This window comes from Cryptomeria japonica, chromosome 3 (assembly GCF_030272615.1).
Source record: "Cryptomeria japonica chromosome 3, Sugi_1.0, whole genome shotgun sequence".
NCBI classification, from domain to species: domain Eukaryota; kingdom Viridiplantae; phylum Streptophyta; class Pinopsida; order Cupressales; family Cupressaceae; genus Cryptomeria; species Cryptomeria japonica.
Genome location: NC_081407.1, coordinates 172,960,618 through 172,977,735, shown reverse-complemented (window position 1 = coordinate 172,977,735; position 17,118 = coordinate 172,960,618). Strand labels below are relative to the sequence as shown.

Here is a 17,118-nt window from a genome sequence, read left to right as displayed (position 1 = left end):
TTTCCCTCAACAATCTAGAGCCCATTCCTTTTTTCGAAATTTGATATCTTTTTAGATCTAAACATGGTTAAAATACAACAAAACAAACAATTAGTGCATTATTTATCTATAAATGGGAATCAAGTGATGCAAGAGAAAATCTAGAAAGAAAATAATTGAAAGAAGAAAAGTAAATTTGAAAATCAATAATGCTGATAGGTCAATTCTCACAACTTAATTATCAATCATGAGACCTGCATGAAAGCGTCACTAGAAGCCATAAGTTGTAAGAAAACAATATTTTATGGTGTACAACTGAGTGCAAGATGGCCAACATACTAAAAAACAAATGTCTTGGAAAGGAAATCAGTCAAATAAAAAAAGAAAACTAATGCTAATGTGTATTGGACAATGTGTAATACTCCCACTACCTAATTTTGAGAAATTTGCAAATTTCCAACTTCACTCACATGAGTATTTGCAAGTTTTTTCCATCAAGTGTTGCTGATTTTTCATCACTCTAGGGCTGTGCCACCTATAGGATATGATATTTGTCATGTCTCCAACTACCATAATAGCTAAACCCAGCTTTTGATCATTGTTTTCAGCTATCATTATCAAGGCACCTAGGGTTTCAAATTATCATTTCCATTTGTGGGATATTTTAGTCATTGGATCAACCCAAGTTCATTGTTTCAGCTGTCATAATTATACTGTGGTATGAATTTAGCTTTGTCGGTGTGGTGTGAATATTCTTTTCAGTTGTTTTCAATTTGATATGTTTCTGTCATTTAGAGATTTGCACTACAACTTCAAAGTTACATCAGCAATCTAAACCAATTTAAAGCACAACATTTTTCTGGCCTCTTGCTGCTATATTAAATCTGAGTTTGTTGGAAACCTGAAAATTACAGATTGACAGAAGAAGCAATAATATCCACGCCAAGGTGCTAAAAATCTCCAGAGCAAGGGTTAATCCACACAATGATCAGCAATACTCCCAATTTACTCCTGCATCAATATAAAGCAACCTCGGGAATAAAGCATGCCAAGAATACGTACTAACATCCACACCAAGAATGAAGGTAGAAAGAATAAGCTTTTTGAATGTCTAAACCCTCACACCAAGAGAAATATGAAGAAGCCCATGTATAGGTTATTGCAAAACTTGTAGTCACCAAACCCTCAACTTTAAATAATCCATGCCATCACTCAAGAAGATCCTTGCTAGGAAATAAGTAAACCCCATGCCAAGGAATGATGAATCAAATAATGCCTCTGAATCCTCTTTTTAACATGTCACTGAAAGATATTTGTCAGAATCTCAAATATAATGCAATGTGGAATCCCTGTATGATATTTCCTACAATCAGCTAGAGTAGATCTTCCACTACCGTAGCTAATCTTCTTCAGAAGGAGTTTCGTACTCTGGAAGGATGAGACGGACAAAGTCCAATCTCCGAAACCATGCAAGGTTTTCTCAAAGACAAATATCAAAAATCACCAAATCAACATAACTCAAATGAAAGTCAAAATCCCAAATATATAGATAATAGAATCTCAATGAGAAATTAGAGCAACTCAAAAAGAATAAAATAATAGCCTTTGCCCCTTTTCAAAATTTCACTTATCTCTCCTCAAGTGGACGTCCACCCTTTTTGCTAATAAAATATCATTTAAATCTTTATTTTCTTTTCAATTTTAGCAGGCCACATAAAATGATATCAAAATATTATTTTTTGACGTCCACTTTATTTGACTTAAATGATAAAGTCACTTTATTAAAATATTTAAGTGAGATAATAAAATATTATTTCCTAGCCTTAGGAAATTCACCAAATCTTGAAACTAAAGACTTTGAAGCTAAGGGAAGGCTAAGACTGAAACCAGTTACCCTGAATAGCACTTAGTATAGTAATATGTGGAAAATAACCAAAACCATCCAAACCTTTAAACTAAAGATACTACACTCTATAGCTAAGGGGAACTAAGACTAAGACATGACAAATATAGCAATTACTATAAGTAGTATACGCTAAAACTAGAAATGTTCCCCAAAGGTCTTGAAATCAAAGATTAGCATACTGAAGCCGAGAGGATACTGAAGCTATGATTATTTGCCAAAAATAGAAGTTACTAAAAATTGTAACTGCTAAAACTAATAAGTCATCCAAAACTCCCAACTGACCAATCAATGTCCAAACTCACCCTTACTAGAAATAGTAAGTCCTAGACAAGTTGTCTGAAATCACTCTAGAAAGTGTCGTTCATCTCCATTAATCCGTTTGACCATAGTGATGATACCAAAAAACACCTTTGATCATGTTGACAGCAACTTGAAAGCCAGCACTAATGGCACTACAAGAGAACCTTGAAAAATGGGGACATTACGCATGGTGAAATGAGGTTTGGATCCTTGTGGCATATGTGAAAGGCTTTATTCTGCCGCATGTAGAAATGATTTCAATTTTTTAAGTAAGCTTTGTTGGTTTCACTAGGCTTTTTTGGGTGCTAGTTTTTGTTCCAAGATGTGCACTAAATTTGAGCCAACCATTTTACAACGAAAAAGTGACAAGTGCATGTGAGGAAGTGAGACCTTTTGATCCTAGCATCATCACCAACTATTGGTGGAAGGTGGTGTTTGTTAGTTAGCATGCAAAGACCTTGAAGATGGTGAAGATGGTCCTGGGGCCTAAAAGTAATACTAGGCATTCCATTGTAATTGATTTTTTTTTCAAAGCTTGAAAAATTGGTGCCAAAACATGTTATTAGGGAATTGATTATCGGTTTGTGCTCCCAAAGTTTTCCTTGTAGACAACTATGGTGGTGGTCTCTCCCTTGGCAGAAAAAGTGGAGTCTTCTAGGCCTCATGGCCCCTACAAGTACAAGAAATTTGTGCATTAATCAATGAAATTCATGTGTATCTACAAAACAAGGAGCTACCGAATTTCTACAAAGACCTAGCCTTAATGGTGATATCCTTGTTAATCACAGTAAGTATGGCAAACTGGAGCTAGTGTCTTAGTTTTCTCTCCTATTGCTAGCTAGTAGAATACTACATCGAGCTAAGAGAATTCCTACCATGTTATTGAGAGTCTTATTTAGGTAGCATGATGATAGCGGAGGTAAGAAGATTTCGAGGTAAGCAAGTGTTGGTATTGTTATGGATGTTGGAGCTGTGAGAGTCTATAGGGATGAACACCAAGGGTGAGGTGTCTATGTTTTGTGTACGACTAGAAAGCCCTAGTGTCATCATTTGGCTAGTGTTTCTAGTGGAATAATTTTTGCTTGGTAGAGGTTTTGTTTACTTTAGTTGGTTTTTGGTTGACAGGCTTTATGGAAGCCTTATGGTTTGTAGGGTTTAGCTCTAAAGGTGTTTTGAGCATTGTTTGAGAATTGTTGTATGTATTTTGTGTTGATATTTCATAGGCAAGGACCCCAAATAGAACCCTTACTAGTTCTAATTAAAAAACATGGGTGGAGATCCTCAATCTACTACTGCCACCTTGTAGAAATAGGAAGGATGATGAGTACGTGAGACAATTGTCCCTAACCATCTCATCAAAAACTGTCCCCAAACTTCAAAATTAACTCAAATCATAATCAATCACTACATCATCATACAAAAATAATGAAGTTGTTTTATTTATTTTGTCTTTATTGCTCCAAACACAATGAAAAGATAAAGAACACTAAACTAGATATCCAAATGATATTTTGGTAGTGCAACTTAAACACATAAAAATAGAACTATCAGTGAACACTTTACCCTTGGATATTTCTTAACATTAAGGAAACACATAATCATGTTAGATGTTGCAGTTAATTGTCATCAAGGTCAAACAAAAGATTTACCTCCCAAAAAGGCATGACCATGCAATCCATCTGATGTTATTCCATTATAAAAACATGTCACTCATAGTGTCAGCTAGATATTCCATCAATTTTAAGGTAAGAGAAAATATTGAGATTAAATCCAATTCCAAGAAGTACCTGAGACAGCCTTCCTTGATATTTAAAAAGTCAACTTGAAGATACCTCATATGCTTGTATCACACGCTGAACAATGGTACTTGCATTGCTTGGACCTTTATAAACATCTGGATGGAATTCTTTTACCTGCAAGACAAAATAAGGCATTTCCTATTTGTTAGTTTACAAGATACTTGCATGAGTCCTCTTCAAAACATTACATCTACCCATTTTATAAAGATTTTAGTAAATACCAGATGACATTAGCTTGATTTCTGGTGGCAATTATAGCGGATAATATTAAAGGTAATCAGATATCTATCCAGTCTTAGAAATTAATAAAAGTTTATTTTCCTTTAAATTTGCAATACTATAACAAAGTCACCATCAAAGAAGATCAAAATACCTTACTGATTGAATCTACATATTTGTATTATAGCAGCAAAAATCTTTTTGGAAAAAAAATGGCAAACCAAAAGTATAATTTTTTTTCAAAAAATCTGGAAAAAATCAGAAAAAAAAGGCCAGCGTATGTTAAGTGGGGGTTTGACTGATTTCTTTGTTTTGTTTGGGTTTTTGAGAGTTTTTTAACAATGTTTTGAATACTAAGTGAAATAAATAGCTAATACAATATAGAATAATGCATAACACATTAAGAAGGCAATTAAGATAACTTTCTTTCACTTAAAAAGACTGATGTACATACCTTTAATTGAGCATAAAAGTCATACAAATTTCCAGCAGATACAATATAAGAAATCAGCTCTAATATTAGCTGCAACTCCAAATACACCCTAGGATTTGATATCCTTGTTTCCAAAATGGAGCGGTTGGCTGAGAATAAGCTTGAAATGAGTGGTGATGACCTCTAGAAGGTCTGCCCTGCAATTAATTGATGGAAACCTGCCCTCAAACTAATAAATCTGCACTAAAATCCCCAATGAAGGCTGCCAAATACACACTAAAGCTAAATATTGATGTAACTTGTCACCAAGAGAGATGGGTTTTCGTCCAAATCTCCAAATTCTTCCTGAAGTTTGCGTTCCTAGAAGCTCCAAGCTGCTGAAACCCTCAAGCTAGCTACTGATCTAAAAATTGGAAGCTTAAGAATGAATCCAAATGATAGACAAAATGTCTTTTTATCTATTTTGGGGTTACTATTTGGCCTTAAAAATTATAAAATATCATTGAGGGTCTAATTCCTCATTGTGAACTTGGCCCCCTTTTAAAAACAACTTAAGTTACTTGGATGGGGGGCACTTTTTACTATTCATCTTATGTTTCTTTGTTATTATTCACTTAAGGCAAACTTTAATATTTTAATTTTAACCATGGATTCAACCCCATATCTCCAATTTGGAAGGCCCGAAAAGCTCCCTACTGAGCTCCACAACCCCCAGTTGGGTCCTGTTGTGCGAATCGCACACCCATCCCCGTCTTGGACAGGGACCCCCCAGTTTGTGCCTTTCTGTCCTGTCCTGAAATTTGGTTAAGTCTGGAATGTTCTGATCTTGAAATTTGGCTAACTCTGAAAACTGAGGAAACCTCCAAAAACTAGAATTTGCAATATAACTCCTGGAGGGCCGAAACCACTCTCAAACATCCTGAAAGTATATATGGAATATAACTTAAAGTATAAGAAAGGAGAAAGACATATGGAAATGTCACTTATACTTAAATGTTATATTCCATTAAATGATCCTCCGGGGAGATCTGGGCAAACTTGCCCAAGTGCCCAAGCTCGCACTTCTTGAGGAAACGTTTAAAATCGCCCAAAATGCCCAATTTCGGACCCTGGGGCCAAAATGTGAAAAAGTTCAAAAGTTGCGAAAATGCCCCAGAGGTCCGAAAATCACTTAAGTTGTCCAATTTCGGACCCTGGGCCAAAAAGTGAAAAAGTTGATAAAACTGGCAGGAGGTCCGAAAAAGTGAAATGTTGCAAACGTGCCTTCAGGTCCGAATTTCACTTCAAGCACCAATTTCGGACCCTAGGGGCGAAATGTGAAAACGCGATTTTGCGAAATATGTTACAAGGTCCGAAAACCACTTAAGCGCCCTCATTTTCGGACCCTCGGAGGTAAATGGAAAGTGCGTCGAGTTTAGGAAACACAAAAAAAAAAAACGCGTTTTAGATCCGAAATTTACCAAAAGCGCTTCAAGCCCCGAAAATCGTTTAAAGTGTCCATTTTCGGACCATGGGGCGAAATCGAAAAAAAAGGTATAAAGGTGCGAAATCCTACAAAGCTCCTCCAGATCCGAAGTTTGCCTTGGACACCCATTTTCGGACCCCAGCCCCGAAATTTGTAAAACGCCTTCAAACTCCAATTTTGTAAACATGTTTAGGTCCGAAGTTCACTTATTTTGCAAAAGGTGGTTTAGCTCCGAAAATGAGAGTTCACCAAAAACGTGAAGTCCCATTTTCGGACCCTAGGGGCGAAATGTTTGAAAATCACGATTTGCGAAATATATGTAAGCTCCGAAATTTGCAAAAGGATGGCAAGGTCCGAAATTCGCCTTAAGTCCTCAGACTTCGGACCCATGAGCCAAAAGTGAAAGGTTTTGAAAATTCAAAAGTTCAAATGCTCCAAATTTGCAAAAACGCCAAAGGGTCCGAAATTTTTTGCAAATTTCAAAAGGTGCCCTCCGTTCTCCGAAATTTACCAAAAAAGCATGAGAGTTAGAGTTTTAAAATTTGCAGAAGTTCTCCAAACCTCCAGAATCGCGCCATAAACCCATTTAAAACGTCCAAGACTCCAAAGGTAAAATACGCAGAAATAAAAAAACAAGGATCAGATTTCACAATCGAAGAGAAAGAGAAGCATTTTCAAGATACATCCCGCAAAGAGCTTCTCAAGCCAGACATCGTAACTAAATTTAATGTTTGTTAAAATTAAATTATTTAATTTTTTCAAATTAATTTAATGAAATGAAGTTGGTTGATCGCAGGACGTCATCGAAGAACCAGAAGAGAGACCTGAAAATGCAAATCAAGGAAGGATCGCAATTCAAGGCCAGGCGCTGAAGATTGAAAAAGAAAGATATAGGAGCGCAAGAGCAACCGAGCATTGGGACCCGTGCCGTTGAACATAGATGAAGTCCACTGGCGAAATTGGAGGCAAAAAGCAAAAGGACACTCTGAATGCTGCAAGTTTATGCATTCTCGAGAAAAGGAGACACAGATGGATTTAAGTCCAGAAATTCAGTTTTAAAGCTGAAATTGTTTTATTGTAAACTGCCTATGGGTCCCGTGCAAGATATTTTTGTCGATAACTATTCCCAACCAGCAAGAAAATTGGATAGGCTTGAATTAAAGCCAAATAGTGGTAGGTAGTTGAGATAGTTGCTGGTTGGATAACTGAGAATTAATTAGGCATGGGTCAAGGCTGCCAGCTTCTGGAAGACAGATCAGGGCCCTTGGATGCAGTCCATCCTGGCCTCTGATTCAAAATTGTAATATCTATAAAAGGCAGAGGCCTTTCTTCTGTAAAGGGTTAGATTGTTAGATGGTTAGAGATTGTTAGATAGTGAGATGGTTAGATAGTTAGATTTTAGAGTTAGAATAGGTTAGATCTTAGCGGTAGCATAGAGATGTTGCAGAAATTGTTGTAATAGTCAGTTGAAATCAATATATAAACATTGATTTGGTGTTTATTGTCTTGTTTTCATCCTGTTTGCATGGTTTCTTTCAGCATTTTAGATAGATCTTTCTATTTTGGGTGTGCAGGTATTTGATAGATTCAGGCTCATACCACTGAGGATATGCTGATTGTGTATCTTTTTGTGTGGTTAACTTGAGCCTTCGATTGTGCTTAGTTCAATTGCAGGTGTCCGTCCGAGCTGCGCCAGAATTGGGTGCTTAGCCGTGCGTCTCCAATCTAAAAATCTTCCAAGTTCCTTTGAAGATTGCATCGTTCCTGCAAGGTTGTGAGCCATTCTGGCCAAGCAGGAATTGGTTATGTTGAATCTGTCTACCCGCATACCCGTGTTGTTAGTTTTAGATCTCCTAAACCTTTCCTTTTTCTCTTTATTGCGTAATTCGAGAATCACAACAGACTAGCTTGTTGCAAATCGTAAGTCCCCCTTGTGTTTCCAACATAAACACATCAAGCCACTGAGAGATCCCGCAGTCAAGACCTGACAAAAGAAACCTTGAGGTAGTCTCCTTTGATCAAACTTAGAAAACAGCATTAGAGACTTCCTTATCTCAAGAGAGAGTAGGATAATCAGTCGGCTATTCTATTCTGCGTTGGCCGTATGAAGTTTGCAGCAATGCGATTTCAGACACGTCAACAGGTCCCCAAGCCACATTGTTGACCTACGAGACCCTAATAGTAGGCCAACCTCCGCTCAAGTCTAAGATGCCTAAGGAAGGGACATTACAGTCCTCCCTTCCTGAGATTGCTTTCCCTCAACCAAACACCAAACAACCCGCTACTCCACTCTAATTAAAATGCTCAAGCACCGCAAACCATGAAGCAACATATTGGAATCCATGTGGAATAATGTACCAAGCAAATCAATGCTTGGATCCCATATCAAAATGAAAAATTTGTTGTTAAAGATGAAGTAGGGGAATGTCAAATGTTCACCATGAAGTAACCATACAAGCATGTAGAATATCAAAACAATGTGAAAGCGAACCCCCACATGCCAATGGACCAACATAAATGGACACCCAACTTCATTGTTATAACTCTGATCAGCAAAGATATGTGATATCAAACATTGCAACAAACCAATGCCAATCAACAAAAATCACTCCACACCATCTCTATCCCAAAGGTATGTTGTCCTCATTTTTGTTTCCAAAAATGAAGGACCACTACATAAAAATTTTGTGAAAAAATGAAAAAAAAAATACTCTATGGCATGCTTCCCGAGGCATAATTTCGACTAATCCTTGGACTGGCTTAATCTTCAGTCCATCCTCGAACTACGTTTCGAATTTCGTCAAATTCTGGGTTCGTTTGCTATTCTTTCCTTCAATTTCGGGTTTTAAAACCATGACTGCAGGTGGAGAATTTTCTTCAAACTGCAAGTTTTAATGATATTCATTGTTTTGGTTGTTGTAGGGAAATTTTTAGCTTGTTACATGTGCACTTTTATTAAAAAAAATGTTACTTGCAATTTGTTTTAAAATTCTCTTTCTTGTTTTTGTCTTTTTTATTGTTTTTTGGTCTTATTTAGTTAAAATAGGGATTTTTTTGTCCAATTACAAGTAAACTTGCAGTTTGGTCAAAAAACCCCTACTTTAATGGTTTTTGCATGTAATAGGGATTTTTAATCCCCATTACATATGTGCAAGTATTTCTAACTTGTTGTAGAGATTTTATTTCCCTTTTACAAGTAATTAAAACTTGTATTCCTCTCAAAAAAACCCGATTTTGCCTTGCAAGTGTATTTTTAACAATTTTAAACTTGCAGTTTGCTCCAAAAAACCCGATTTTGGCCTAGTAAGTGAAAGAGTGAATTTTTAAACTTGCTATTTGTCTAAAAAATCCCAATTTTGCCTTGTAAGTGGAAAAAGTGAAATTAAAACTTGTTATTCTCTCCCAAAAACCCGATTTTCATTCCCTCGTGCAAAATTGAACTTGTCTTTCATTCCAAAAAACCCGAAATGCAAGAAAAAACGGTTTTTGACCATTTCAAGGCAAATTTTGTGGAGACATTGTTGGAGGAAGGAGGCGTTTTGGTTTGCATCCTATTTTCATGCATTCTTGGACACCTTTCGTGACATTTGGAGGTTGTATTGACTGGTTTTTCGCCCTAAATCAGCGACCACGTTTTTCATAAATGCCACTTTTTGAGGGATTAAATCTTCAACAAACTTCACTCTCCTAAATCGTTCTGCCCTTTCTCATCTAGGTGTGGAGTTTAGGAGGATTGTTGAGCTATTTAATGATGCCATTGGAGATGCAAATGATGGCCACGTTTTTTTTTCCACGTGATTCCTTTGGCTGCAAATTGGAAGGGTTTTAATGCCACGAATCTTTAACAAGATGAATCGTTTTTGCTTTCCATGCTAAGGCGTTGGGGTTTGAGGAAGATTTGACCTCTTCTTGTGCCTCAAAGTTTGCATTTTGTGCCACGATTTTCTCCTAAAAACGTTTTTCAAAAACGTGACAAGGGTTTGTGCATTACAATTTGGGTTTATTGATTGATTTTGCTTCTTCATTCCAAGGATTGTTGCATTATTGGAGAAGCATTTTTGCATTTTCAAGAAAGGTATGGCTTCTTTCCTTTCTTTCCTTTATTTTATTATTTTCTTGTTTTCTTAATTTTCTTTCTTAGTTGCATTTTTGGCATGTGTTGTTCTTCCCCCAAAAATCGGTTTTTGTGAGAGAAATTTTCCCCTTGGTATGCAATTTTCGAATTGCATTGTTCTTCCCAAAATTCCCTCTTTACTTGTATTCGGGATTTTTAATCTCGATTACAAGTTCGCTGAAAACTCTTGTTCTTCCCCTACGGTTAAGGAATTTAATCATTTTTTGGTTGAAATTCCAAGTTGAAAAGTGTGAAATACCCCTCCCTTGCAAATTCAAGTTTTTAAAACCAGATTACATGTTGAAGAGTTCTTCCCATTTTCACACAAATGACTTTCCCGGATTTTCCCATTTCTATCCATCCATGTTCGCCATATCCGTACTTTCCATTTCCGTCATTTTCCACAAGTCAAAATCTCATTTTTCGTCCATTTCTCCATTTTCGAATTTACAAGTGTACTTGTATTCGGGTTTTAAAACCCCGATTGCATGTATGTCCTTTCCAACTTGTACACTTGCGAAAATTCTCCCAAGATCCGAAATTGGTCAAAGTCAAGATTTTCCCATTTCTACATATTTACCCTCTTCCTCTCACAAAATCGTGAAATTCAAGGATCAAAGTTTTACCCATTTGGAGAAGGAAGAATGATATTTGCAGCTGACTATGATGTTGCCTTAACTCTTTTAAGTCTTCATCACAGCATTTCAGGTTCACAATCAATGTCAGATTTGCCGGCATCTCCAACTCCAAAGAAAATGAAATACAAATATGACAAATATCAAAATGAGGTTGCACCTTCCCAGGTTTCTTCTCCTTTGGATCGCATCAGAGACACGGAGATAGGGCACATTGATATGGCAGAATTTGTCAATAGGGTAGAAGATCCACAAGATAATAACTTGCAGCGGCTATTAGACAGCCATATCCATCATGCATCTTCCTTCTCGGTGGTTGCCCTAGAACCTGAGTTCGTTCTTGCATGCGCCCATCATTTTGACAAGGAATCAAGAGTCATCAAAAATGATGATGGTGAAGCTATAATTCGTCTCGATGCGGATACAATCGAGAAGGTCTTCAGAATACCTCCTGCACCTGTTTACATGAAAATCACCAAAGAAAGTGCAGCGGAATATTACGTGAAGAGGGAAAAAGATTGCAAGCGGCACAGCAATAGGTAGATCCAAGAGCCACGACCTTCCTTCTTAAGGTGGGCAAAGTTGTACCGTTGTGATTTCAAATGAGAGATAGGAGACACCATCACTCTTCTCAGCAGGATGATGGGCCTTGAGCATTCCAATGTCTTTGAGCCATGGATGTATCAGTTCATTATGTTCATACGGCAGTCACATCACATTTCATGGGGGGAAGTCATCAGCAATGCCTTGTGCGAACAACTTGCAGCAGTTCCTACCACCATGACCTTCTTCATGAATTCTTATTTGGTATATTTAGCAGCATCACTTAGACACTTTCCAGGTCTTTCTACCAAGGGTGATCGCTCGCTTATACCAGTTTGGGAATATTATCACCAGTTGTCGTTGAGACCCAGCAGACTGCATTTCAGAAGGGTCCAAGATGCATTCTTCGGATATTTCATGTGTCAGTTTGACAGAAATCTCAAGAACAAAAGAGTATCAGATGAGGCATGGGTCAAGGTGTCTGAGTATAGGTGTTTGTTTCTGCAATTTCCCACCTTCACCTATATGAGGATAGGATGCTATGATGGTCAGCCATACATGCTTCCAAGATACCCAACCAATAAGATAATTCTTATGGAGTTGGGAAGACAAATCATGGCTGTTCACACTTTTCAGTCTGCTAAGCACAAGGTTGGAATGGGGATCTCTACCACAAACCCATTGAAAATCGGCCAATACTCCCTTGTCACATCTGTAAAGGCTAAGGCTATGGAGGCTGAATTGCAGGAAATCAAGCTCAAAAGGTTTAAACCTAGAGCTGATTTTGATTATAAAGGTATGAAGGAGAAGATCAAGAAATCCTTTGTGCATGTTCATCGCATTGAAGACATCTGGGTAGATCTCTGCACAGAAGCCGAAATCCTCAAGATGGATTACTGCAGGCTCACTGTTGAGCAAATTGTTGATTTGAACTTAGTGGATATCCCACAAGGGATGATTGATGATGGGCATATACTTGATCCTGAATACACTTCACGGAGGGTGAAGGAAGCTCCACTTCCTTTGATCCAATGGTCGAACAAAGAGTGCATCTCCATCCTTGACAGATTTCAGCCTATCTTGGCCAACACTAACGCATGGCTGAAAAGTAATGTTGTTAGACTTATAAAAATCAAGGTTGGTAAAGAAGATGATTCTACGGGGCCTCTTGGACGGAAATCTGAGATTCAGATTGACAACAAGGAGGGTGCTTCATCTTCAGGCACAAGGATCAAGTTACGAGTCAGTCGTGCAATAGTGCTTCCTCCTGAGGAGACGACTGTTAGTGGGAAGGAAAAATCACGATTCCATGTTCAGGTGATCGATCTAGATAATCTAGAAGAGGGGCAGCAATCTAATGATGCTCCTAAGTCTCCAGTTTCAGACTCGCCTCATGAGGTCATTCCTCCAGTTTCCATTGAGACGCCTCTTTCTCCTCCTGATTTGCTTGTGGATGAGTCTCCTCATAATGCAATTCTCATTTCTGCATACGAGCCATCTCCTAATCATCAACAAAAGAGTGTGTTGAAAGTTCCTGAGAATATTCCTACTTGCATTCAGTTATCAGAAATTGATACTTCCACTTCTGGTTTTGAAGAATTCATGAGGTAATCCTCATGCCCATTGGTAACTGAGCAAACTGTGATCACTGTCCAAACAAATATTCCTCCCAGGATGACCACGGTGATTCAAACAGAAACTGCTTCTCCTTTGCCTACGGCTGTTACTGGAGGGGAGTTGATGACTTTGCCTGCATGGCTTAGTTCTTTTACCCCAAAAAGGAAGAAGCAATAAATCTCACTTGATGCCTTTGATTATCAGCAACTGAAACAGTCCAAATCTAAAGTTGCTAAGAAGGCCAAGACTATCTCCAGAGTAACTGTTGATAGTAACAAGATGAAAGTAGCTAAAATTGTGGAACCTATTGCAGATAAGCCACTTGATGAAATGTCAACTGCTGATTATAAGGTTACAAGGATAGAGTTGGGCAAGCAAACGCATGAGGTCATTAAACATGATGCTCAGTTTTCTGTTGCTTCACTGGTGCAAAGGTGTGATGACCTTCTAGCGAAGAAAGACAAGCTAGAAGAGGAAAACTGACAGCTTATGGCAGCCATTCACAAAATCACAAAACCTGCTGCCGAAGGGAGTAACTCCATAGGTTCCTCTGGTTCCCAAGAATCAATTCGTGGAGTGGAAAGGGCTACTCAGAAAGTACAAGCATTGGATTCCTGGGTTGATCAACTCCATGATCAACGTGTAAAAGTAATGAAAGACATTCTTCAAATAATGTCTAAATTGGAAACTGTTGAGGAGAAACTAGATCAAACTTCTAATACTTTCAAAAAGAATTTGGAAAGTGTTGAAGAAAGTTTGACAATTTGGCGTACCATGCCCCAACAACAGCTGAGTGTTCTACAAGAGCACGCCATCATCTCTTCCAAGGTCATGTACTTGGAATTTGAAGAACTCTTGGAAAACAAGACCCTTGTTCTTAAATCTCTCATTGAGGAAATCGGTGATGCAAAGAGATTTCAGGGTGAAGTTTACCGAGATATTGTCTCACATTGTGAAAGGGCCTCTTGCAACATAGTAAGTCAGGATGGAGAGCTGATTCCAGAAGAAGAAGTTCTTGCTGATTTACAGATGAGGATTCATAATGAATGGAGGAGCGAACAATTCTTCAACTTTGATTCAAGCATTGATGAAACACCAAGCCTTTCTGCATGAAATCCAATCTATCCTGGATAAAAATAATTCTGCGCTCCTCCACTGTCACGACACTATTGTGAAGACTATGGTTGTTGCCAAGAACACCCATGAACCGAATCCCGAGGAACTACAAGCGAGCATCCAGAAATTTCAAGGATTTGTGTCTTCACAAAATGCAACTTAAGTGTTTTTCAATACTTAGTTGAATTTTCCCTCTTTTGTAATCTTTAGTTGTAATTTAGTTTTGACAAGTTACACGTAAAAGTATTTTTTGTAAAAATGCAAGTTACACATTACTTGCACTTTTGTAATTACATGTAAGGCAACTACAAGTTGTGTCCGATTAGGACTGTAGTTGGAATAAGTCTTACTTAGTTGGAATAACTCTTAGTTAGTTAATGAAGTCTCAGTTAGTTATTGAATGAGTCTTGGTGGTTGAGAGAATCTCTCAAGTTAGTTAGGATCCTCACACCTTTTTCTCAAGGCTCCTCTTCTATAAATACTTGAGGTGTCCATTGTAATTATCATCTTTTGGAAAACAAGCAAAAACTCTGTCAAACTTACAGCAAGAAGTCTTTGAGCTTATGTATGTGAATTGAAGGTTTTGAAGAATAATAAAGAAGGATCACTCAAGTTTTGAGTCTTTGAGCTACATGTTTGAGTTTGAATCTTTTTATCTCTTACATGCAAAGTGTTTCTGAAGGAGCTTAGTCCAATCTGATTTGAAGTCTTTGAGCTGCAAGTAGAGAAGATTAATTAAAATAGGAAACTCTCTTGAAGGAGCAGCAAGTCTTTGAGCTTGCGTATATTCTTGAGGAAAAATTACTATTTGATAAGAAATAGCAGCAAGTCTTTGAGCTTGCATTAGTTCTTGTCTTTGTGTTGAAAGAATAGATTATTCCAGTCTTTGAGCTATTATCTTTTATTCGTTGTAAAATTTAGTATAGCAAAAGGTAGATAGGACTTCTAATAGCCAAGTCTTTGGGCTTGATATTGCTGTCCCGTCCCGAAGGAAGTGACGGAAGTCTTTGCGCTTTCAGGAAACTTCATTTCATTTCTCTTATTTCACTTCAAAGTGGTTACTGTTGTTCATATTTAGTCGCTATCCTTTTCTGTGAAGAGAAAAGGATATTGTCTTTCTTGAAAAAAGAAGAAAGATTGTTGTCCCATCCTATTTTATTTTCCAAGTTGTAGTTAGATAGGGGGAGCCTTCCCTTAATTAGGAGAGCTTTTTTTACTCGTGTGTTGTGGTTGAAACCACAATTTTGTATATTTCCCCAAGTGTACAAAATTTTCAACCAACAAGGTATACCTCTAAAAACTCCCATACCACTGGGAAACTGATGTAGACAATGAAAAGTTTGGATATGCCATATGATTCCAACTAGGACAGCCACTGGTCCATAAGAAATCGAAGAATATGAAGTCACCAATCAACAAAGATATTGTTGCCATATCAAGTGAAATAGATGACAAACTCAGAAATGAAGTATATATGCCATCACTACTCCACACAGACAACTCTCGAGTGGCTGGCCCACTAAGAAAGTCATCAACCAAATCACTATCATCATCGAGAGAATGATCAAATACCTCTAATGAACACAATGTACCTGATGAATACTAAGAGGGGGGGGTGAATTAGTATGCCAAAAATCTTTGCACTTAAACACTTCGCAAGACTAATAGTAAACCGGTAAAATAGTTTAGCAAACAAATTGGTTAACACACATGCAAACCAAATAGCTAATAATGCATTCGCCCACAGAAGCAAAAACACCATAACACGAGATTTTGACGTGGAAACCCAAATGGGAAAAACCATGGTGAGATGGAACTCACAAGTAACTATCTACAGAATAGGAACCAGACCGGTTAAGGTCTTACAATGTTCTTTACCAGAACAGATCCTGTTAGGAATCTCAATCTCTGTTAGGAGATAAGTCCGATTAAAGACTACCTTGCTAGAGGATTTTAGATCCATAGATGTGAACCACCTTGTTAGAGGATTTACAAAAGGCTTTTGGGCCTACCCGATTAAGGGCTACAGACTTGTTGAAGATGTGAGTAATCAACAAGTGATTGATCTAGCTAATAGCACAAACTGCTTGGTTAGATCCTTGATAGCTTGTTCCTAATGCATTCCAACATTACTTCAGTCTTCTACACATTCATACTCTCTCTAACTCCTCAACCACCTTAAACCCTAGCCGCAATATCAACTTTTGCAACAACAACATTATCAACAACCTAAAACCCTAGACATGATGTCCTTATAAAGGAATCTGATTTTATGTCGGTCCAATAGGATTACATTACAATTTCCTAAGTTCAATGCATCTAGACATATCTGGTAACACGACACAAAAAGCATCGCTAAAGTGTCGGCACCGTCAAACAATCAGTGGATGGTAACTCATCACAAAATGTAGGTTGGTAACTCATCACAGAGTATTACCGGTTCATACAAAATACCGGTTCAAGCAAAATGCCAGTTGCCGGTTTGACAAAATGAAGACTGGCAAATATGTATTTTGCCGCTTTGGTCCTTCGTACCGCTTGAGATCCTCGAACCGCTTGGGGTCTACATACCGCTTCAGATCGGTAATCACTTTCTGCAAAACACCAATAGTCTAAGGACTATAATGCATCATACCGATTGGAATAATTGTCGGTTGAGCATAACTCATACATACAAAAATGATCTCAATGCAAGTGTGTGTCCATCAATGACAATCACAACATAATCATCAAAAATGCCAACAGTACCACTGAGAGGGGGGTGAATCAATGGTTCCTAAGAATTCTTTACTCTTTTAAACCAAGCTTAGAATACCGGTTAACAACCTAATTACTAAAGAGGGTATATCGGTGAACAAAGAGAAATAATCAAATCCAAACACACAAAGGCATACAATCACATAACACCAGATGTACGAGGAAAACCCAGTGTGGGATAAACCTCGGTAAGAAATGCTGTTGGAGTCTACTGCTCCAATCCAGCCTCACAATC

The 17,118-nt window shown here is 37.8% G+C and overlaps 1 protein-coding gene across 4 annotated transcripts in view; it reads right to left on the bottom strand.

Moving 5' to 3' along the window:
• The window catches only part of LOC131029217 (uncharacterized), a 201,151-nt gene that overhangs the window by 167,341 nt on the left and 16,692 nt on the right, over positions 1-17,118 (bottom strand). For 2 of the 4 annotated variants that reach the window (XM_057959630.2, XM_057959632.2), the window contains exons 2-3: positions 4,018-4,098; positions 3,835-3,864 (exon numbers count right to left, since the gene is read on the bottom strand). In XM_057959630.2, the coding sequence (XP_057815613.1) occupies positions 3,835-3,864; positions 4,018-4,098 (111 nt within the window). The remainder of the gene's footprint in view (positions 1-3,834; positions 3,865-4,017; positions 4,099-17,118) is intronic. The other 2 variants (XM_057959633.2, XM_057959634.2) reach the window with 1 other exon arrangement.